At 43.4% G+C, this 24134-nt stretch overlaps 1 protein-coding gene across 1 annotated transcript in view; it reads right to left on the bottom strand.

Annotated features, from left to right (window-relative positions):
• Positions 1 to 24134, bottom strand: part of HLTF (helicase like transcription factor) — a 179417-nt gene that overhangs the window by 14814 nt on the left and 140469 nt on the right. Inside the window, exons 10-26 of the mRNA XM_056850392.1 lie at positions 21004 to 21083; positions 19573 to 19739; positions 17568 to 17701; positions 13929 to 14020; positions 12105 to 12179; positions 11588 to 11779; positions 11406 to 11498; positions 10332 to 10365; positions 9672 to 9738; positions 7496 to 7540; positions 6653 to 6660; positions 5215 to 5301; positions 4839 to 4933; positions 3067 to 3210; positions 1520 to 1658; positions 1018 to 1153; positions 154 to 333 (exon numbers count right to left, since the gene is read on the bottom strand). Coding sequence (XP_056706370.1) covers positions 154 to 333; positions 1018 to 1153; positions 1520 to 1658; positions 3067 to 3210; positions 4839 to 4933; positions 5215 to 5301; positions 6653 to 6660; positions 7496 to 7540; positions 9672 to 9738; positions 10332 to 10365; positions 11406 to 11498; positions 11588 to 11779; positions 12105 to 12179; positions 13929 to 14020; positions 17568 to 17701; positions 19573 to 19739; positions 21004 to 21083 — 1768 coding nt within the window. The remainder of the gene's footprint in view (positions 1 to 153; positions 334 to 1017; positions 1154 to 1519; positions 1659 to 3066; positions 3211 to 4838; positions 4934 to 5214; positions 5302 to 6652; positions 6661 to 7495; positions 7541 to 9671; positions 9739 to 10331; positions 10366 to 11405; positions 11499 to 11587; positions 11780 to 12104; positions 12180 to 13928; positions 14021 to 17567; positions 17702 to 19572; positions 19740 to 21003; positions 21084 to 24134) is intronic.

The raw sequence follows: 24134 nt of genomic DNA, 5'->3' as shown, positions 1-24134 counted from the left end.
CTGCATTCCAGTGTTTTGAAACCACATATACTGTTGTTTCAAAAATACTGTTTTGAAACAACAAATTCAAGATACTGTTGTAAGTCGGACTATAACAACTGAATGCAATGTAATGGAAATTTCTTTCTCCACTTAACAGTTGGCACTATTTACCTGATAATAGCAGCCTTGCTCTCTTTTTTCACTGAATGATAGATAAGATTCTCTTCCTCTGTAAGAGTAATATGCTGAATAAATACTTTACGATCTGGAAGCTTCAAAACTGGCTCCCCTTTCACTTTGCTTGTTTTCGTTCTTCGAAGCGTAATGCTCTTAATCAAGGATTGTAAACGCCTAGCAATACAAAGGAAGTGCCCATGAGACAGACTGTATTAATACTTAAACAAATTTCACATTTAATTGCATTGCTAACAGCACAATCCGGGGGGGGGGGGAGTTGGTTACGGTGGGCTCAGATGGTGCAGTTGCACCGCCTCCTGAGCTGCTTGCTGCTAGGTGCAGCAAGCTGAACATGCCGTTTTCAGATAAACTCTGTGAAACCACTCCATTGGGTTTCATAGGACTCTACTTGCCTTTTCGCTAGCGCAAGTTCGCACCAACAAAAGGGGGCATTCCTGGGGGAAAGGACTTAGGGAATGCCCCTGGGAATGCCCCACTTCAACGCTGGTGCAAGCACTTGCGCTGGGAAAATCTTGCCATAGCAGCAGCAACGGCACCCAAACGCTACTGCGCCATTCCCGGACAGCAGTGTAAGTGGCCCTGCGCTGGCGTTAGCGCCACTTTAGCTGGTGCAAGTGGCACTAATGCTGCAGCAGGGGTCACACTGGCTCCTGTGCCAGTTCGCCACCCCCCTTCAGGATTGCTCTGCCCGACTGGTAGATGAAGCTAGGCGAAGTTGCATGTTTTCTACATTAATGGAAAGAGAATTACTCTTATCAGGTTATTTTAAAGTCTGTATTCTTAATAGCAATTAAAACAGCTATGCTTTCCCAAAAGGGACTAGAAGCAATTTCATACTTAAGCCCGCCTTGATCTCCCATAGTGACAGGACGCTGGATCGTTCGCCGCCACCATTCTCTGTCTGTGAAAGGTTTCAGCTTTAAAAAAGAAAGAAGAGACCACAAGTCCTTCAAGGAGTTCTGAATGGGTGTGCCTAAAAAGAGAGGGGGGGAACACACATTAACAACATGCTGAATTAATAGAAAATTTCAAAGTCAAAACTGGTAAGCAAAAAATAAAATAAAAGAGGCTTATGAGGCTTAAACGTTATCAGAGAATTGTCAGCTTGATTTATTATATAAAATTAACCACACATATTTTACATGTTACTAAAATTACCTCAAAAAGGTTGCTACTGTATATTAACATTCCATTTCCCAAACAAGACCATCTGAAAACACTTTTATTATTTATCAGTACCAAAGTCGAGGAAACACTATACATGCACAGCTGTTCAAGTCTAACCTCGTAATTCAGAAGTTAACACAGGGCTGCACTCTGCAGCCTATGGCATAAATACCTGTCAAAATCCATCTTCTTTGGGCATCCAAATCTAGTATAGCCTTCGTTTGCTGAGCATTCGGGTTTCGTATTGTGTGTCCTTCATCCAACACCACTCTCAGCCACTTAAAACTGTGCAAAGTACTATTGCTTTTTGCCTGGAGCAAAATAAGAACAAAATACCAAGACCACGGTTACACAGCCTGGATAACCTACAAGAACCAAAATAAGAACAATTCCGGTTGTGTTTTTTTTTTTAACACACACACAATTTATTCTCTTACAGAAAAAACTTTGTGAACATAATGGAAGAGCAACAGAGGAAATCAGCTGCATCAAATATTCTGCATGCGTTTAAAACAGACCATTCAACAATGAAACTAAAAATCATGCATGTAATTGAAAGCCAAACTTTTATTTTAACACTTCCCCCAAAAGCTATTATGGTAATTTAAATACTAAATACTCTACACTTAGGAAACACTACAGAAATACATTTTTTAAAAATGGTCATCTATCAATTTAAGGAAAAAATCTAACTGGCAGTTTCAAACAAATGAAGTAGCAGCTAAATAACTGACATTTTCTGAAGGGACAGCAGTGGAGTACAAACCTCTATTTCACTACAAAGCGAGCGTATGAGTACTTCCATGGGGTGTGTGTGTGGGGGGGGGAAGGATGAAGATAGCTTAGACTGTTCTAAAAAGGAGATGCAATACAATATAGGGGGTCAAGGATTTCCCCATCCCACTCACAAATGGACTTCAGCCACTAATGGACCAAAACATTAGTCAATTGATATAGCATCTCTCCATAGTACATTATCCCAGTTATTCCTTAGTTTAAGCCAAATGTCCCCTCCCCCACACCGGCAACTGCCCTCATATCCCAAGAATAAAATAGCAGTTGCTACTTGATGCAAAAGGTTTCAAGTATTTGAAAAGAACTTAACCCACTCTGAACTCATAACACAGATCCTTATACTAAAGTAGTACCAGAAACACAGATGAATCAGTTTTAAATGGCTTACTGACTACATTTGTCAAGGACAAATTTTGGTCCAGGTGCCCATCACCTCCCCCCCCAAAAAAATTACTAATGTCAAAGGTGTTTTTATGGGAGAGTAAACAACAACAGGACAAGTTAACCAAAACGGAAATCCTTAAAAGCAAACTTTCAGATCTTCAAGGATGAGGAATGTCAAACGTCTTGACAATTCCTTCTATAACAGCCCATTTGGAAAATCATCTGGGTAATTTCCAAGCCCCACATTACAATCATGTGAATACTTTATTGCCAAGCAGATCAAGACTCCTCAGCTGCAGTATTACCCCGTTTTTGTAATAAGATGTCATTGGAGTAGGCTGAAATCATAACTGAATATTAAAGCCTTGAAATGTTGCTTCCTTAAAAACATTAGTGCAATGAATCTCTTCCACAAAAGATCTGAAGTTACTAAGCACTGAACTTGTACACACAAAAGTCTTGTTCCTATAAATTATACACTTTTCCATATCTCTAAGATGAGAGATGCTACTATTTTACCAAAACATCTTATTTACTTACACTGTAGTCACTTGCTAAAACATTGTAAGTTGTTAACACAATATCCTGTCTTGAAAGGATTGCTGGATCTTTGGTGCGCTCTGAACCATAGTAAACGTAAATGTTCAGATGAACAGCTGGATCAATATGCTGCTCAAACTGATCCTGAAATTAAAGTCGATAGAAAATCATTATGACCAACTGACAGCTAACATATGAATAATTATTGTGAATAGATTTTTTTCAAAGAATAGCAATACTATTATTGGTGAAAGTAAAATAAGGAGAGAATAACTATGTGGATTCACCAACTTTAGCTTTGTAAGTTTGAGGGAAGCATTCTCTGAGCAAGGCCAAAGAAGTCACAACCCTGACTTGTACTGAGGCTTGCTGCCGAACAGAACAGGCCTTTTCTGCCACTGTTCGCAAGTTATGGAAGGATCTCCCCAATGAGGTTCAAACCTATATGGTTCCTGTGGTATAACGAAGGAAATACAAAACCCTTTTTACAAAGTGAGTACAATTTTTTTGTAGCTGTTGAATGATTATCAATGGATCTCTATCACCTGCTGTTGCAACAGGTATTAGTTTTTATAGGGCTGTATTTCAGGCTATATTTATTGTTTGCTGGAAAGCCCCTCAAGGCTTGGACTAATCAGATACAGATGTTTTAAATAAGCAAACGAAAACAAAGGCAGGGAGGATTTTGTAAATGGGGAGAGCTGTCTTCTTCCCCCCATATCCCAAGAATATCTCAGCACATGAATGAGTTATATAGGCATCTGTGGGCAAGCAGTGACTTTTTTTGAGCTTGTAACTTTGTGGACTTGTTTACAGACAGCTTTCACAGGTATGGTTCCAATATACCAACCAACTATTGACCCAGTTATCTGCATTTTCCTGATTCTTAGTTTAAAGCAAGCTATACTATAATTTCATTCCTCCAAGGGGTTGTCATGTTAGTATTAGTCCATTTTCTTTGGAAATTTGAATTAATACAAGAGGCTTTGATCTTTTAAATTTAGGTCTTGTGATGATTTAATTACACCAAAAGTGTAACCAACCTATATTCTTGTGTAGAATGCAAATTCTGTAAAAATGACTAATCTGCACATATGCTACAGTTAGCATCTATAGTAACATTTAAGTCATGAGGATTATGTTCAAGTAACAGGCTTGTGAAATAGCAACATACAATATTAACAATGTTAATCTGTATCGTAGTTACGTTGTCAAATCTGTATTTCTCCAAAGCAAAGACATCTGATTAAACTGGTTTTTTTTTTAAAAAAAACAGAAATGCAGGAAGACTGTGTTTGAAAATTAATCAGCATTCTTCTCTTTGATCAGACCTTCTTTTTCAAGAAACCATACTCACAAATCTCTAACATTTTGCTTACTTGGGGTAATCAGTGGACCTATTCACCAAAGTAAATGAACAGAAAATGTGCTTATTGGTGTCTTTATTCCATACACCAGTAAATAGTTATTCCATGTTCAGGACAGTGATTTCCACAACAAGAGGTATTATCCCTATAATTTCAATGCAGTTGCATCCAGTAAACTCCCTTCAAAAATTCCTTAATGGAAGGAATTTACTGGATCCAATCCACTGTCTTTTCCTGCATAAAAACTGAAAAGACAAAAAACCCCAAAAGTACTAAATTTCAAGGGCCAGAAAAACCAGATTAGACATTTCAACAGCATTCTACTGAAGGAAGAATGCAAGTCCACTATTCAAAGGCGCATTCTACTGAAGCTTAGTAAGGAAGACAATAAAAATCAAAACTTACAGTCCAGTTGCTGAGAACAGAAAGTGGACAGATGATCAGTGTTGCTCTAAGATTCTCTTCCGCTTCAGTTTTCTTAGACTGCACAGTAGCACCTCCTTAAAAGGGAAGGGGAGAACACACCACTAGCAATGCACACACAACAAGGTTCTCTTGTAGTCAGTTCATGGAGAGATTAAGTGCACAATAAATTCTATGCACTGTCCATTTGCTAACATTCAACTGTTATGTTTACAGCTGCATAGGAATTCCTACATAGTCTTGCTACATATAGATGTTCCATATAACTCCCCTTCCTATCTATTACATATTAAGTAACTAATCTGATAATTTCACTTTGAGTGACATAACAGGAATAAAGTGATTGTGGGCTCAATACCTTTTTTCTTTGTCTTCTTTGAAGTCGTGGCTAGTTCCCCAAGAGCAGAGGCAAACATGTTATCTTCCACAACATCACAAGAAGCTCCTGTCAAGAAAACAGATTTTAGAACCAAGTGTCCACGTATGTTTGTGCAGGTTTCACCGTGAAATCTCTCTGCTTCACAGGACAGGTAAGTAGTTTAAAATGCATTATTTCAAGGAGACAACTTACAAATATTCATACAGGTTAGGGTTTAGTTATATGTGCATTCAGTATTCTCAGTATAATCATAAGAGATGGGAACTAAAATTCATCCACTGAAACTTATATTTATTGATAAACATTTACAAGCAAGGAGTCAGCAAGGAATTGAAAGGGGTAGAGGAGACACAATCTGGTAATTTGACCCCTCCCAACCAAAATCTCTCCCTCAAGCATTCTTGGGCTGGCTAATATCTTCTCCCCACCCCTTATTTTTTCCCCTTTAGTAGATTCTCAGCTACTCTCAACATTCTACCCCTTTGATAGCATGTTTAATCCTCACCTGGCCAGGTTTTTTGTTTACTTCCCTTTTCCATTTAGTTAATATACAAAGTCACTTTCTCGACATAAAAACATAAGAAAAGCCATGCTGGATCAGACCAAAGCCCATCAAGCCCAGCAGTCTGTTCACACAGTGGCCAGCCAGGTGCCTCTAGGAAGCTCACAAACAAGACAACTGCAGCAGCATCCTGCCTGTGTTCCATGGCCCCTAATATAACTGGCATGCTCCTCTGATACTACAGAGAATAGGCATGCATCATGTCTAGTATTCATTTTGACTAGTAGCCATGGATAGCCCTATCCTCCATGAACATGTCCACTCCCCTCTTAAAGTCTTCCAAGTTGGCAGCCATCACCACATCCTGGGGCAGGGAGTTCCACAATTTAACTATGTGTTGTGTGAAGAAATATTTTCTTTTATCCATTTTGAATCTCTCACCCTCCAGCTTCAGCAGATGACCCCATGTTCTAGTATTATGAGAGAGGGAGAAAGGCTTCGCCCTATCCATTCTCTCCATACCATGCATTTCAGGTCTACATACCTGAAAAGTTCCTCAAATAAGTATCAGCCCCTAGCTTGACAGTGGGGTTTGCCGCTTGAATTATCCACACAGGGACCAGCCTGTAGTTAACTATTAGATAATGATTCTTCCCAGTTCAATTAGACAAAGTATGTACTTAGTCTAGAAACTCCTCTACAAGTGTGGTGGGGAAGCACAAATGTTTTCACCACACCTAAAGCATAAAGTATGATGTGACAGTAGGTATAGCCTATTAATGGAAAACCATAACATGTGTTCATATGTTGGTAGGGCTTCACATAAACAGTCATGCCAGCTTAGTATTGTCTGCTCTGGTAGAAAGGGATGTTCTAGGCTCTCAGGCAGAAAAAGGTCTTTCTAATACCTGTTACCCAAATTCCTTTAATTGGAGATGCAAGAGAGTGAACGTAGAAACTAATGACCAGCAGAGGTCTCCATAGCCTCTAGCTGAAGCTTTTCCCAGCCTTACTATCCATCATCAAATTTAAACTGGAGATGCATAAGACTGAACATGAGATATTCTGCATTCAAAGCATCTGTACTACCACTGAGCAGTGAGACATCACACCGAAAGGTTGGTGAAAACAGAACTGAAAAATTCTAGCAAAGAGGAGCATGTATTGATAAACAGCAGTACTTAGTTGCAAAGCATTCTGGTGCATAATTATAAAAAACATCACTAGAATACTACTAACTTTTTGGTGTGCAAAAAATACCATGGCATTTCATGAGGGTCTCACAGTGCAATTCTAATATGAGCCCACTGATTTCAATATAAGTTTCAATGCAGGGTAAGTATGCAACAAGAAAAGTCAACTATTTAAAGATAACTATACTTTACAAAATTCTCAAAATTAGCTGCTACAAGTGGGGGACCAGTGAGGACTCTCAGGGGGGAATCTCATTATCTCCCCCACACACACACACACACAGACAGTTTCTTCTTTCTCTGCCCCTAGAAGGCCCAACAGCCTCTCCCACTTTCCCTCCCTCCTTCCCACTCATTGCCTACCCATTATGCCCCCCCTCCATAATCAGCTTTCCCTCCTTTCCACCCCCTGGCAGCCTCCTCTTTTCTTCTCTCACACCCACTTAATTTTTTTTCGGTTCCCCACCACCACCCCTTTCAGTTTCTCCTTCGTTTCCCTTTTCTTGCTTCCTTCCCTCCCTAATATAAACGTACTCATTTCAATATAAGTTTCTAAGTGTCATACCTTTCCTCTTTTTTCTTGTTCCTGGCTGTGTTGTTTGGGTTTTGGCTGGTAAAACAAGAAAAATGTCAGTTACTAACAGTGCAATCCTAAACAGTTACTCCAGTCTGGTGTAGTGAGCCAGTATGATGTAGTGGTGGCCAGCTACCGGCTCTTGACGGGGTGCAATTAACAGCGGCTGCATCCGTCAAGAGCCTGGGGGTGATCCTGGATGCCTCCCTTTCAATGGAGGCACAAGTCACCAAAATAGCCAGGGGTGGCTTTTTACAAACTTCACCAGATTAAGCTGCTGGTACCTTACCTCTCTCGTCCTGACCTAGCAGCAGTGATCCATGCAAGTCACCGCCAGACTGGACTACTATAACTTGCTCTACGCAGGGCTTCCCTTAAGATTGATCCAGAAACTTCAACTGGTCCAGAGTTCAGTGGCACAGGCCTTTACAGGGACCTCTTGGATAGCACACATCCAACCAATGCTTCGCCAGCTGTACTGGGTCCAGATTAAGCACCAGGTCAGGTTTAAGGTTTTGGTATTAATCTTTAAAGCCCTGAACAGGCTGGGACCATCATACCTGCGGGACCGCCTCTCCCGATACACTACCACCAATAAAACCATAGTGGAATGTAAGGGTAAATTTTGCTATATCGTTATTACTGCTGCGATTTTTTAAAAAAATTATTATTTTCCACTTAAATCACATTTAGTTTCATCATTCAATTAACATATTTGTATAACATAAACAATCTTTGTCTAATCGCTACAAATAATTCTATCTTATTGACTTCCCCTCTCCCCTCATCTATTTTATATATCTGTGGTTCCCTTTGTAATTAAGTTCTAATTCATTATAATATTTCATATATAAATTTAACTATATATCACTTTTTCTTATAATCTAAATTATAACAGTAATATTTTTTCTACTTAGATCATTTGAATTAGATCAAAACATAACCTTTAATATTTCCCAAGTTAAATTCATTAATACAGTATATTGTCCATGCCTCCCATTCTCCCATAAATTCCACATTTTCTTTTGATTTAATTACTGCTGCAATTTAATTACTGCTGCGATTTAAGGCACTACTTTTATCTGGTTATTGTTGATAATTTTATTGTAACTGAGCCCGACCTAGTCAGGAAGCACGGCCCAAAAATCCAATAAATAAATAAGAGCGGCAACTCTAATCTGGAGAACCGGATTCGATTCCCCACTCCTCATGAAACCTGCTGGGTGACCTTGGGCCAGTCTCAGTTCTCTCAGAACTCTCTCAGCCCCACCTACCTCACAAGGTGCCTGTTGTGGAGAGAGGAAAGGATTGTGATTATAAGCCACTTTGAGGCTTCTTGAGGCAGGGGTATAAAAACCAACTCTTCTTCTTCTGTTTAAGCCCATTCATTTCAATGGGTTTAGACTGGAGTAAGTCTACATAGGATTGCTCTGTCAATGAATGAAGATATCAAGCAAATATCACTACCAATAAATAAATTAAATAAATCTCACTGTTTTCTATTTGCATTTTCTTCTCTTCAGGCTCCAAGTCAGTACTGACTGTGTCTGTGGCTTTCTTTGCTCTACCTCTAAACACCCAGAAAGAAAACAGTAAATACACTGAACACTCCAAAGCCACATACTAGTACCTAGTAATTTAGACAGACAAGTTATTTTTATAGTCTACACAAATTAAGAATGTTTACAATAAGCTTCCCAATCACCCACTGGGACCAAAATACCCCATGGACTAACTGGCTATACTTCACACTTGGGAGTGCCTTGTTTTTGTTTTACTATGAACATTGGTTCTTCCCAATATTCTGTGGAGCATTTCTTTTTGAAACTGGGTGGTAGATGTGGAGAGAGGCGAGATTCATAAACAGTCTGGTGATAATGGGGAAATGGTACTATTTAAAAAACAAAGGCAAGTTCTGAAGAGCACAAGAAAAAGTTCTGGGAGGAGCGTAAAAGTGCTTCAAAGAACACAGCCAGGTTGATTTTCAAGCATGAAACCTCTGTCTTGTATGATGTTTGTCATTTTATAACAAACCAGCAGCCTTCCCTGATCTCAAGTTGAAAAAATGATGTTGCTGGGGAAACTACAATATTTAAACTGGTTTTTTTTCCCATCTGTATTTTATTCAAAGGCCCATGGACAAATAGAACTTTTTTTAGATTCCTACCTTTTGGGATGGGATGACTGAGGCAGAACAGAATCATTTTCTTCCTTTGTATCTGAAGAAATGGGTACTTCAAAATAATTATGCATCAACAAGAAAAAGTTAAACTATTCAAAAGGAACTATACTTTATATCGCCCTGACCTGGATGGCCCAGGCTAGCCTGATCTCGTCAGATCTCAGAAACTAAGCAGGGTCAACCCTGGTTAGTATTTGGATGGGAGACCACCAAGGAATACCAGGGTTGCTGTGCAGAGAAAGGCACTGGCAAACCACCTCTGTTAGTCTCCTGCCATGAAAACCCCAAAAGGGGTCGCCATAAGTAGGCTGCAACTTGAAGGCACTTTACACACACACATACTTTATATCAGGGGTCCCCAAAATGGTGCCTGTGAGCATCATCAGACCCACCAACACTTTTCTTGGCGCTCACCAAGTATTTTTAGAAAGTGGGTGGGGTCAGGTGAGGCTTTTGTCCAGCAAGGCCACTGGAGATGTGATGGGCTGTACAGATTTTTTTTTTAATTGCCTTGGCAGTAGTTGCCACCACAGCAACAAATGAGGTCAGAATTAGATACAGTTAGATACAATTAGATACAGACAAGGTAGATTAAAAACACACTACATGTTTCTAGGTAAATAGTACAAATTTAAAACAAATTACCTTTTAAGTCACTTTTCACAGTAGAAACATATTTCTATAAAAAAAAAAATATTTTTTAGGGTTTCCTCTCATCACCACTATTATTTTTTTAAAATTATGTTGCCACTCCAAGGAACCTGCCCAAGTCCATTTACAAAATAAACCATAATGAAAAGAAAACATTAGAACTCATTAGTTAAAATACAGCATTTAAAACACAGCCCAAGCATAAAAAATGAGGCAACTGGGCAGCTTAAAGCAACAATTTTCAGACTAAAGGCACACTAAAAATTATGCCCAACCCCTTGATTAAAAGCCTGAGTGAAGAGAAACGTTTTGGCCTGGCACCCAAAAGAGAACAATGTAGACAGCAGGTATGTTTCAAGAAGGGCATTCCATAATAAAGGAGCCACTACTGAAAAAGCCCTGTCTCTGGTTGTCACTCCCCTCACCTCTGAAGGTGGGGGTAAAGAGAGCAGAGCATGTGAGGCCAATTTTAACTAGCGGGCTGGACAATATGGGAGGAGGTGGTGCTTCAAGTACCATGGCCCCAAGCCATTTTGGGCATTAAAGGTAAGAACCAGCACTTTGAATTGTGCCTGGAAACAAATGCACAACCAGTGCAGATCTTTAAGCACTGGGGTGATACAATCCCTGTACCCTGCCCTGACTTTAGCCTAGCTGCCCCATTTTGAACCAACTGAGGTTTCTGGACTGTTTTCAAAAGCAGCCCCACTTAGAGCCCATCACAGTGATCTAAACAGGATGTAATCAGAGCATAGATCACCATGGCCAAATCATGCTTTCTAAGGAACGGTATGTCAGCCATAGCTGATAAAAAGTGATACATTCCACAGAGGAGGCCTGGACCCCCAACTGTAAACCAGGATTCAGCAATACATCCAAATTATAAACCAGTTCCTTCACGGGGAATGTAACCCCTTCCCACAACAGGTTGACTCCTCAATCCCTGAGCAGTTTTGTCTTCAAGCAAGTGCACCTCAGCTCTGGCTAGACTGAGCTTCAGTACTACTACAGTAATCAAAAGTACTGCCCTGGCATTTAGATATGAGATCAAGAATGCATGTAGCTCACCTCCTTCAACTGATCACTTTTCTTTTCAAGAGGAAGAGGTCTGCCACCATGAAAATTGGTAAGGATGACTGCAATAGTGGTAAGCGTTTTACCCTGAGAAATGCAAGTATAGTGGAAGTTAGTATTTTTTTTCATAACTCAACCATGCCACTTCTCTGCGTAATATATCTATATATAGTTACCAATCCCATATCATCTGCCAATATTCCTCCAAGAACATTTTCAGGTCGCTTTTTTTCAGCAAAGTTTGTAATTGTATTGTAGAAGTAGTTCTCCCTCTTTTCCCAAAATGGAGGCAGCTCCTTATTGTTTTCACGCGAAATCATCCAAGCTAAAGCCTGTTTCTGGTGTGGAAGTAAGGGTGTTAAAACAGCCTGCGGAAAAAAATCAAGATGATCACATTATATACCCATACAGAAAACCATGATAAATAGAAGTTAAGAACATAAGAAAAGCCATGCTGGATCAGACCAAAGTCCAGCAGTCTGTTCACACAGTGGCCAACCAGGTGCTCCTAGGAAGCCCACAAACAAGACAACTGCAGCAGCATTGTCCTGCCTGTGTTCCACAGCACCTAATAGGCAAGATGTATGATTTATTTTCATCTTAATTATCTAGTACTGCACACCTATACTTGTATTTAACTTGTCCATTTACCAAGAATATAAACCAATACAGCATCTCCAAAAGAATACATACCCCCGCTGCTTCCATTTCACGTGTTTTATCATCTTCTTTCAGATCTTCAAACAGTTTGTCAAACTCAGTCTTCAGCTACAACAGAAGATGAACAAAAAACTTACTTAAAAAGAATAGGTGTGTTAGTTGGCAATGGCTAATATAAAACAGATGCTTTAAATAACAGCATACTAAGGTTATACAATAAGGAAGTAACCGTATCTAAGCCCTAGGTTTTTAGAACCTATCTTATTCTAGCAAGAAATGACACATGTAATTACTCAATTCTATGAGCAATTATGTTACTTACATACAAGATTCAATGATAAATTGCCACAATTATGGCAAAAAAATATTTTAATGAAAGTGGTTCCTCACTTGTTTTTATTTCAAAGGAAAAAAGTTAACACGCCTGTGTGTTTGTTTGGAACCCACATATCAGTTCTGCACCCTAACAATGCAACCCTTTCAATCCTCATACAGAACTGCTCCTGTTACAGGCCCTATGATATGTAAGCCATTTACCTGCCCTGCACTGTTTCACCAGACACACACACAAGACAGGTTCCTCTGCACAAATTCATCTTGGTTTCAGTTTAAAAGGACTAAACTTTTCCTTTCTTATCTTGTACTCTGGGCATTTGGCCAAAACAGTGTGAGGTGTTTCCTTCTCTCCGAGAGCTAGGCTTACTCCCAGTACATTACATAACACCACACCATTCTCAGTTTGTATGTCTAACACCAGTTAGAAGTATATCAAACCTTTCTCTATATTTTTGAGACCTCAGACTTGTAGGACCAGACTCAATGTTAACAGTATCTAAAACCTTCAGCACCTTACTTTAAGTTCACATTATAACACTCATGTCTCATAACAAAACACAGAGGTGACATGGTCAGCCTGAGAGAGGGTTTAGCATACCTTGCCTTAAGATAGGTCCAAATATGGTTTCATGATTCAGCTTCTGTGTTATGTTAGATACTACCGGAGTGTATGCTTTAGTTAATTATATCACAGCCATATATATAGGCATAGAAATTTAGATAGGCAGATTCCCCTGCTTACTGCATTAGGTAAGAAGATCTCGAACACACAACCTTGGCATGTATGTATGGTCTTATATACTTAAATAACAGACATTTGACTCAGATTATATCTTTAGAACTTTGAGTTTTCGTATGAGTACTTGTATTTTATTGCATTACATCTTAAAGACTCATATATTCTGTTTTATATATTTTCTCAGTTCATATATTCTGCTTGAAGTTTTCACAATAAAAAGAACTTTGTTTAAGTTCACATAAGTTATGTCTTGCCTAGCAGGCGTATAAGTTAAGTAAGATAAATACCACTTCTTAGGAAGGGGTGCATTCTAGAAATTTATTCACTGAAAGGCAGTGACTGCTTCACTCCCCTGCACTAATGCCCACAAGCTGAGACTCTGAACAAAAAACTTGCTATATGGGAGTTTCACTGGAATAGACAGACCCACGTCTGACTAAACATGGATGAAAGGTAACTAAGAACTACAGTTTCTACCTAGTTCAAACATATTTTGTGACATGACAGAATTAAACATTTGATAGTAGTCCTTGCCTTTTTATCTTCTAACCACCACCACAGCAAGTATATAAATGGTAGGTTAAAATGACTTTGTTTTACTGTCACAATATTACAATGCAAATTAAACTGTTTTAAGGCAGGGGCATTTTGTTTTTTGTTTCTAAATAAACACAGTTAAACAGATACTGAGTTTATACAAACCAATTTTAGTACTTAAAATGAAATTAAGATTTTAAAACAGCAACAACTCATATTCTTGGGTAAAAAGAAATTATTTATACCTGTTCAGTTGTCATTTGTACAGCAGCATGAACTGGAGCACTGTAACTTGTTCCAGCTTTGCTTGATGTCCCACTATATCCAAAACCCAAGCCTAAAGCTATAATTTGAAAGGGGAGAAAAAATGCTACTTAATATCTGTAAAAGCCCCTTCCACGCAGTCTTCCTTTTCTTGCACTCGGCCAAACCTTTGGATACTTAAGTCCAGTGACTAGAGCTGTGAATGGGCAAGAAGAATCTCTACAAACCTGAAAAGGGTCCCAAGTTTGCAGAAAAATCTGAAATCTAAAAGCAAAACATGGGGGGGGGGTGTTAAAAAAATCTATAAATGATAAAAGGAGCACCTGCAGCATTAAGCAATGGATTCCCTCAGTGGCTGTTGCTAGGAAATCAGATTCCAGGCTTCAGTTTCGGTCAGTAAAAGGCAGGGGGAGAGGGGAGAGCCCAGCCCTTTCCCTGCCTATTTTGGCCTTTGAGGGAGGATCCACTGGGTCCTACACTGGCTAGTGTTGCCAGCTCCAGGTTGGGAAATTCCTGGAGATCTTGTGGTTGAGTCTGAGGAGGGCAGGATTTGGAGAGAGGAGAGGACTCAGCCGAATATAATGCCATGGAGTCCATCCTCCAAAGCAGCCCCTTTCTCTAGGGCAGTGATGGCGAACCTTTTAGAGACCGAGTGCCCAAACTGCAACCCAAAACCCACTTATTTATCTCCGAGTGCCAATGCGGCAATTTAACCTGAATACTGAGGTTTTAGTTTAGTAAAAACAACTCATACATTAACATCTTTTGCCTTAAAGGAAAAACACAATAACAGAGCTTTCAATGATACAAACAACTTTTTAAAATGCCACTATGTTTTGTATACATGTAGCTGCCTTATACTGAATCAGCCCCTCGGTCCATCAAAGTCAGTATTGTCTGCTCAGACAGGCAGCAGCTCTCCAGGGTCTCAGGCAGAGGTCTTTCACATCACCTAATTGCCCAGTCCCTTGAACTGGAGATGCCAGGGATTGAACCTGGGGCCTTCTGCATGCCAAGCAGATGCTCTACCGCTGAGCCACGGCCCCTCCCCTACTGGACAAGCAGCCGCGCCCAGCTGTTTGATGTTTTCAGAGCCGTGGGTGGGAAGGATTCCCCGCCCCCCGCCCATCAAAGATGAACATCCCGCGGCAGCACAGACGACATGCCCCAGCGGCTGGGCATTGCGCCTCTCCTGGGCGAGAGAACCACAGCAGGATTGGGCCCCGGCAGGCAGCAGCCTCAGCACCCTGTGGTGTGGGGGGGTGGCGGCAGCTGCGAGCTCGCCGCTCATGGGGGGGTCTCCCTCCCTCCTTCCCCCCGACCTTGCTTTGCCTTGCGGTGCAGGGCCGGCGCCGGCTTCCCAGTCTGTCCGGGCTCTGCGGCCAGAGCGCCAGGAAGGCGTGGCCAAGGCCTCCCTCCTGCAGAGCGGCGGCCGCCGCTTGCCTGCCCGAGACCCCCGGCCGCTTCCCCAGCCTTGGAAAGGGCCCGAACCTCAGCCGAGCGCGGGCCGATCGCAAGGGCCAGGGGGCCGATCGCAAGGGCCAGGGGGCCGATCGCAAGGCAAGCGGCCGATGGTGCGGCCCCCGGGGCAATACCCCTGCCCTTGCTCCAGCCCAGGCGACAGGCCCGCCCCTCCCCATGCCGCTGCAGGTTGAGTGGGGGGGGGCGCGCTGGCAGCCTGGGGCCTGGCACACTCCTTGGCCCGCTGGCGGCGCCTCCACAGCGCCTGGCCCGGCCTGCAGAGGGAGGGGTCGGAGAGGGCGCCCCCTCCGAAGAGAGCGCAGTGCAGCCGCCATGCAAAAAGGCTCCGGTTGCCACAAGCGGAGGAGCGCCCCGCCCGCCCCGTCCACGGCACCGCCAGTGCTGCTCCGGGGCCCCCGGCCCTGCTGCCCCTCGCCGCCCAGCCCCGCAGCCCCCGATGGCAGAGCCGCCCCGACGGAGGTGATCCTGCTGGCGGCCCTGCCAGAGTATAACCCGAGCTACCCCTAGGCCTGGCTCTGTGTGGGCCCCTCACCCAGCCCGGCCCTGGAGGCGCCGGTGGGGAACAGCAGCAGAGTGAGGGCGGGCGGGGGCAGAGCTGGAGAGGCAAGCGGCGCCGACAAACAGCTGAGCTGCGGCCGACCCTTCGCCTTCCACCCCGCCACCGCTCGTCCGATGCCCAGCTCGCCGGCGGGCCGCTCAGAAGCTGGCGGCGCATCGCCTCCCCCTCGCTCGTCCTGTCTCCCGGCCGTTTGTGGGGAGGTCCCTCGCTGTGCTCCTCTCTTGTGCTGGCCGCAGCTCAACTTAGATAGAGGGCAAGAGCTGCGTGCCGGAAATGGCACGCGTGCCATAGGTTCGCCAACACGGCTCTAGGGGGACAGATATGTGTCGTCTGGAATTCAGTTGTAACTCTGGGGGATCTCCAAGTCCTACCTGGAGGTTGGCAACCTTAGGCCTGGCCAAACCTCTCTAGGGGTCTTGATACCATCTGACTTTCATGACTCAACTAGGCACCGCTGCTTGCTCCTGTTCAACAGCAGCTACCCTATGAAACCCAGTGTGGTACAGCGGTTAGAGCTTCAGAGCAGGATCTGGGAAACCCAGGTTCGAATCCCCATCTTGCTAAGGAAGCTCACTGTGTGATTTTGGAACAGTCACATACTTTCAGCCTATCCTACCTCACAGGGTTGTTGTGCAGATAAAAAGGAGGAAATGAGACTAAAGTAAACTGCTTTGGTCCCCACTGTGGAGAAAGACTGCAGTTTTCCACAGTAGAGGCTGCATGGGGGAGGGGGGAGAGACGGAAAGCTGAAGATAAGAGGGGCAGATAAAGGTACGGTAGGTTGGCTGTTGGGTGGGAAGGAGATATGGTTGCCAACTCCAGTTAGGAAACTCCTGGAGATTTGAGGGGCAGTGCCTGGGAACAGTGAGGTTTGGGGAGGGAGGTGACCTCAGCAAGTTATTAATTCCATAGACTCTACCCTCCAAAGCAGTCATTGCCTCCAGAGGAGCCAGCGTTGCCAACCTCAAGGTGGTGGCCGGAGATCACCCGGAATTACAACTGATCTCCAGACAAAGATCAGTTCCCCTAGAGAAAACAACTGCTTTGGAGGGTGGACTCTATGGCATTATACTCTGCTGAGGTTCCTTCTCTCTCCAAACCTCACCCTCCCAAGGCCCCACCCTCAAATCAGGAATTTCCCAACATGGAGCTAGCAACCCTAAGGAATTGACCTCTGAAGTTGGGAGATTCGTTGCGATTCCGGGAGAGCCATTGCCATCGCTGCTGCTGTGGGGGGGGGGGGTGAGCAGATGGGAGGCCGGGAGGGTGATGGGGGCATAAAAAGAGTGATGAGGTGTGGGGGGCAGAGAGAGAAAGTGACAGGCATGGTGGAGAGAGAGGAGTATGAAAAGGGGTGGCAAGAGGGAGAAAGAGGGAGAGACTGAGAGAAGTAGGGGGAGAAGGGAGGAAGCAAAGGTGGGGGGAATGGGATGGCTGCTTCCACAAGTTTCTTGCGGATCCCCACTTGTAAAATTATGTAATGTAGAATAAGCTGCGTTTAAGAAAAATCCAGCTGTTTGTGCTCTAGTTTGATCAAATGTGTTTCTACTAGTCTCACTCAAAATAAACTATCACTTACATTTTTCTGGAGGAGCCAATTTAAAGCCATACTTCTTCAGGTACCTTAGAACCGCTTCCTCATTCTCTGCTTTTCCCCAAAAACTCAGCTGTACTGGCATAGTGAAAGCATTCTTTGCTCCATAAGGAACAACCCTAGACAAAGAAGAAAAATGAACACTTACAAGTCCTAAAAATAAGCTTTATGTAGACTACTTCAATAAAAAAGTATACAAGAAACCATAAAAAGAGTTTGGTGGGTAAATAAAAAAGAAATTAAGGGATAAGAGATATTCTGAAAATGGAAAGAGTGAAACTGTTCCTAAAAGGTCAAGGTAAAGGTCCCCTGTGCAAGCACCGGGTCATTCCTGACCCATGGGGAGACATCACATCCCAACGTTTTCTAGGCAGACTTTGTAACATATAGACCCGTGTTGGCGAACCTATGGCACGCGTGCCCGACTTGGCACACGGAGCCCTCTGTGGGCACGCAGCCACCCTGCTGGGCAGCCAGGGCTTTGAGCCGCAACGGTTCAAAGCCCCCCCTTTTCCTGGGCAGCCAGGGCTTTCAACCGCTGCAGGCAGTGCTGACCGGTTGAAAGCCCCCCCCCTTTTCCTGTTCACGTGTCCCGGGTTCAGATGGAGCAGGCGCCGGCCCTGCCCCCTTCCTGGGCGGCTGGGAGGCGGAAGCGCCGGCCTGCTGAGGGCAGCCCATCACCCAGGCCGGGAGAGCCCCGCGCGCAAGGGCCGCAGCCTGGGCGGCCGGCGGAGATGAACCCGCAATGGCTGCCCTCAAGATGTCGGGGCAGCGAAAGGCTGAGGAGGGTGGCAGCGGGGCCCTGGACTGCTCCCTCCAGCACATGCTGCGGGCCATCGTGGAGGAGCGGCACCACCTCACCCTGGGGCTCCCTTTCCCTGCGGCGGGCTGGCTGGCTGCGGCGGGGTACTCCGGGCGGCTGGACCAGGGAGCGCGGCCGCCACACTTGACGGGTGGGGAGGGGGCTTAGAAGATGGGAAAGGGCCGGCGAAAAGGCCGGCGGAGGGGAGGGGCTGTGGCTCGGGGGCAAATCCTCCGTTTGGCATGCAGAAGGTCCCAGGTTCGATCCCCGGCATCTCCAGTTAAAGGGACCAGGCGAGGTGAAAGACCCCTGCCTGAAACCCTGGAGAGCCGCTGCCGGTCTGAGTAGAAAATACTGACTTTGATGGACCACAGGCCTGGTTCAGTATAAAGCAGCTTCATGTGTCTGCGCTGCCCGCAGGCAGCACGGACCGGTTCAAAGCCCCCCCCTTTCCTGGACTCTGGGGGTCCCCCTGCCTCCTGCTTCCCGCAGGCCTGGCCGCTCACGCTGCTGCCTGCAGGCTCCGGCCGCCCGGCTGCCCTGCAAGCCTCGGCCCCCTCCTGCAGCGCCAATGCAAGGTAAAAGCCAAGCAAGCCTGCCCGGGACTCTCAGAAGGGTGCGGCCAAGGGACAAACAGCTGCCAAGCGCATTGCTGCAGCACTGCCCGGCTAGGCGTACAAACCGGGCCAGTGGAGAGCGGGGCCTGTGGGGCACCCCCCACCCCGTGCTTCTGCATTTTGCATGCGGGGGCGCAGCGGGGGCTAGATGGACCAGAGGTCTGATTCGGCATGCTCTACTCATGTACTGTACTACAGATGTGCTTTTTAAGCCTCCAGCACAAACTAGCAGGCTGTTACCATAACTACAGTTTATATAATACTGGTTCACTTTTTACAACTATGGCTACTATTTATATACTCTAGTGTACAAATTCCACAGCCTGATTTGAAATTAAGCTCACAATCCTATGATCACTTTCGTAGTAGTAAGCCACATTGAATGGCATGGGACTTACTTCTGAGTAGACCATATTAGGATTGCTTCTTAAATCTAGTGTCACAATCTTAAAAAAAATTAAGCAAACTCTAATTTGGACATTATCAAGTTGCTATTCAAGGACAATTTGATTCAAGGGGGAAAGAAAGGACAGTACAATATTAGTACGTTTACAACTGGAAAAAAACTTACCCTTCTATTAGTGCCAATTTGCTGTCCATGATGTGTGCCAGACACGCAGCCAGTTCTTTTTTAATATGGCCTACCTGCTCTCCATTCACATTATTTACTTTTATAGCATTCACGTCAAATCGGTTGTTGGGCTCTCGTTGAAGTTCTACCATTTCATTATTATTGACCTGTATAAACAGCCAAATTAGCCTGCTGAGACATAATATGTGCACCATAAAATATTCTGCATCTACTTGCACCATATAGTCCCAAAACAAATTTTTATTGAAAACTGAGTTTAACTTTATGCTACAATTTTACCTATAATGCTTTCAGCACAAACATTAAACAGAATGAATTTGACAGGAAATAAAGTCATTCTCCCCTAGTTGTTCACAAAGGAGCCAGCCCTTATAGAACATTGCAAGACCTATTCTCAGATGAAAGCCAAAGTTCACATGAATGTAGAAAGAGTTCCATTCTATTTTGAGATAAGTGCAAAAGCCCCAGTCTAACAACAGCAGCATTTTATACTAGCAAAAGCATTATATAATTCTAAATGATACCTCTAGTTTCTCAAATCTGAACTCTTAATTTTAAATGACATTTACAGCCCATTCCTGAGCTGGCAGTGTGAGGGGATGGCATGAAGGAGGTGCCACCACCGCGCCTCCTAAGCATTTCCTTGCAAGCCGAAAACATTTAAAAAGCCTTTTTGCAGCTTTTTAAATTTTAAATGGGGCTTTTCACCCCATAGAGAATAGTGAGGCTGAGCCTGCTAAAAACCCGGCGCAGCAACGCCATTCTCGTTGATACCTCAGTATCAACATGTTTAATATCTGAAAGTTAACAGTATTTTACTGAAACAGAACAAAACAAAGCACTTCTTTATCAGATGGTCTGGGTTTTTTAAATAGCGTTATCACCTGTCATAGGCAAACTACAGCGTGTCTGCCCCATGTATGTATAAAGTGGGGTAGATGGTAAAATTTAAAGTATCAAAGGAAAATGGTTTAGTTTCCCTCCTCAAATTTTCCCTCTTTGGAATCCCTCCTAGCTGAGCTCTTTTTCTGTGGTGGACTAGCTGTAGTGGACCAGCTGAGGAACACCGATCGTGGGGCTAAAAACAAAAACTAGAAATTGGTTCAGCACCCTCCCCCACCTCCACGCAGCCTGGCATTTAAAGCCTCAGTCTGCCACCATCTCATACAGTACGGCCATATTGCCAATAAAGGTAATCCTGTCTAAAATTTGGAACCTCCCATTGTACAAGCTTACATTTGATTTCAATGGGAAATTCTCATAGTATTAAAATGGGTACAGAAACCCGATACACTTTAAACCGCTTACTAGCAGGCATTACAACAGCCTTAGATATCTAAAAATTTTATATCAAAATCAGTGCTTTTGTTTTTCAAGCTAGTTCTCCATACCACCATTTTTTGTACTTACCACACCCGTATAGTAACGCAATCCAACCACATTGCCTCGCAAAGTTCCAAATAAGACTCCTGAATCTATATCTTCATCTGGAATTGCAGTGCCACCTATCCCTAACAAGTCTTCTAGGGGAGAATAAAGTTCACGAGTAAAGGGGTTGTAAAGTGTGTCTCCATACAAACCAGGATTCAGTTCCAAGTCTCTGCAGAAGAAAATATTACAAAGGAAAGACTTCAGTTAAAATTTTGACCTTTTTTGCTTTCAAGAGCAAGTATGTATATAACTTTATTCAGTATTTTCTTTGAATTCATTAACCAGTTAGTTCCTACAGTACGCAAAAAAATCATCAAATGTTGGGGAAGAGGAGAACCAGTCATACCGCTTTTAACAAATCTGAAAAGGTAACTAAGTCTTGATAACAAACCTACATTGAGTAACTCTGGTCTAAATTGGTTTGTTTCAACTGGCTTAGACTAGAATAACTCTGCATAGGATTGTTGTGCACAAATCCTAACAATCTGGGAAGATTTAAAGTAATTCTACATGCAGGTATTAATGAGGATTTCAGGAAACTGAAACACACATATTCACATCGGTTATGTTAACATCATATAAAAAACCTGCATTGATGTGGTATAACACAACACTTTTTTCCCACTACATTTCACAGAAGTGTCTTTAGATCTACCCATCCTATCTACCCAAGGACACAGGGAAGCTAAAAATATGCTCATACTTTGAAGAGCTCAGAATAAGAAATGAGGAGATCATTAGACCAACTGGAAGAGGAGAAAAGAACAGCAGGAAAACAACCCATTATTTAAAAATGCTGAATTCAAATGACCAGCACCTACCTCCTCTGATCACAAGAGGAGTGAAGAAAGAATTACAGAATAGGCATTATTATGAGCACCTCAAACTCATAAAAAGCTCTTATGTAACAGTTCTTATGTAGACACTTCCTATTTCCCCAGCTCAGGAAATGTAAAATTGCTTTGTATGCTTTCACATTTTAAGGTCAATAACAGAATGACTTGGAACATTAAAATGTTCACACTCTATTGTCGAAGACTTTCATGGTCAGAGTTCATTGGTTCTTGTAGGTTATCCGGGCTGTGTGACCGTGGACTTGGTATTTTCTTTCCTGACGTTTCGCCAGCAGCTGTGGCAGGCATCTTCAGAGGAGTAACACTGAAGGACAGTGTCTCAAGTGTGTAGGAAGAGTAATATATAGTCAGAAAGGGGTTGATTCAGCTCAACCCAATGATTCAGCTCAACCCAACAAGATACCAAGACCACGGCCACACAGCCCGAATAACCTACAAGAACCAAGTTCACGCTCTAGTTTATAAACACAGATTTTTGAATTTTCTTTTACTTTGCATATAAAAATTAGACACATGAATAATACATTCAGCAAAAAATGCAAATTCACTTGATCAAAAATGTTTTCTAAATATATATACAAAAACTAGCCGAACATTCTTTTCAGGAAACTTAAATATTGTAATTTTTCTATCTAGAAGAGACTATCACAGATGCTTAAGAGCAAAAATGTTTTTAAATAAACATAGTTGAGAAAGAGACCTCAATTCTATTGTTCTTCTGCAAATCTCTGTACACAAAATCAGTCCCTTACCCCTTAAGTGCTTTCAAGACATTTAATGAACAGAAGATAGTTTCGAGTGGAATAGAACTGGAGAAGGAGATTTTAAGAGCTAAGCATGAGAAAGGTGGGGCAAGCAGTAAAAATGAAAGTGAAACTGTTTGAGCAGACTACTCCAGAAGCATTGAGATCTTTACTGAGCATAGCCTGAGATTTATTACATTATTCTCTCTCTTGAAGAGAAAACCTATAATGACAGCGAGCCATAAAACAGACCCAGTTTGGGAATATTTAATAAAGTTCCTCTGTCTATGGGTAAGGCAGGCAGGCGTGCAAAATGCAAACAGAGCAACAAAAGAAATGCAAAGCCCACTGGCCCAAATGAAACAACGGGAAAAGCGTCCCTTCATAGGAGAAAGTTGTGATGAAGCTCGAACAAGTTTGTACACATGGACGCTTCAAGTTGGTAAACTGTTTATTTCATCATCAACCTTTAATGGCATAAAAAATTATTACAATTGTCACAAAAAGGGATCATAAAACATAAAATCAGTGAAATAAAACAAAGAACAATATAATCAAATATCAGAGCTTGCCAGTTTTTGCACCTTCATCACATCCACTAGAAAGTTGGCAACACCCTCAGTAATCTCCGGTACTGACTCATTCAATAAAAATCGACATTTTACTTTATTAGACAGGTGATGCTTTGAATATAACCAAGTTTTTAACCATTTCCCAAGGGATGTTTTGTATAGAGAACAGTATGTGTTCAATTGTATCCAGGGAGTTGGAACCACAGGGACAAATCCGTTCCTGTATTGGGATTTGGTGGTACCTTCCATACAGCATCCTTGATGGAAAGGCACTGGAAACGGTTTATTTCATTATATATATATTTAAAAAAACAACAACAACAACCCCGCCTTGAGGATGCCCGCAACCACCAGAGAGAAAAGCGACCGAGAGACCGGCTGGCACGGAGACGCTGAGCTCCAAGGAAGTCGGAGGCTCCCAGCAGCAGCACAGGAGAAGAGGCCGGCACCTCCAGGGCTGAGGGAAGCCTTAAGGAGGCCTCGCTGCCCTAGACCCAAGTGGGGCTCTCGGAGCCCCCCACCCCTTACCTCAGGAGGAACCTCCAAGCCATGACGCCGCCCGGGGAACAGCGGAGCCTTCAGGCCTCTTCTTTCCACCCAGCAGATCGCGCGACTGCGGGCTCCACCCTCCTGCGGCGCCACGGCCGCCTCTTCTGTTCAAACTAACTGACAACCCTCGTTCCCAACCACAGAGAGGCTTTGCGTGAAGGCTTAACCAATAAGGTGCCGAGGCAGGGAGGGACCCTTCTCCTATTGGTTTGCTCCGGGCTCAACCCTCTTGCGGCGCCACGGTCGCCTCTTCTGTTCAAACTAACTGACAACCCTCGTTCCCAACCACAGAGAGGCTTTGCGTGGAGGTTTAACCAATAAGGTGCCGAGGCAGGGAGGGAACCGTCTCCTATTGGTTTGCTCCGGACTCCACCCTCCTGCGGCGCCACGGT

Source organism: Euleptes europaea, chromosome 5, assembly GCF_029931775.1.
Source record: "Euleptes europaea isolate rEulEur1 chromosome 5, rEulEur1.hap1, whole genome shotgun sequence".
In the NCBI taxonomy this organism is placed as follows: Eukaryota; Metazoa; Chordata; class Lepidosauria; order Squamata; family Sphaerodactylidae; genus Euleptes; species Euleptes europaea.
This window is presented reverse-complemented; position numbering and strand designations above follow the sequence as displayed.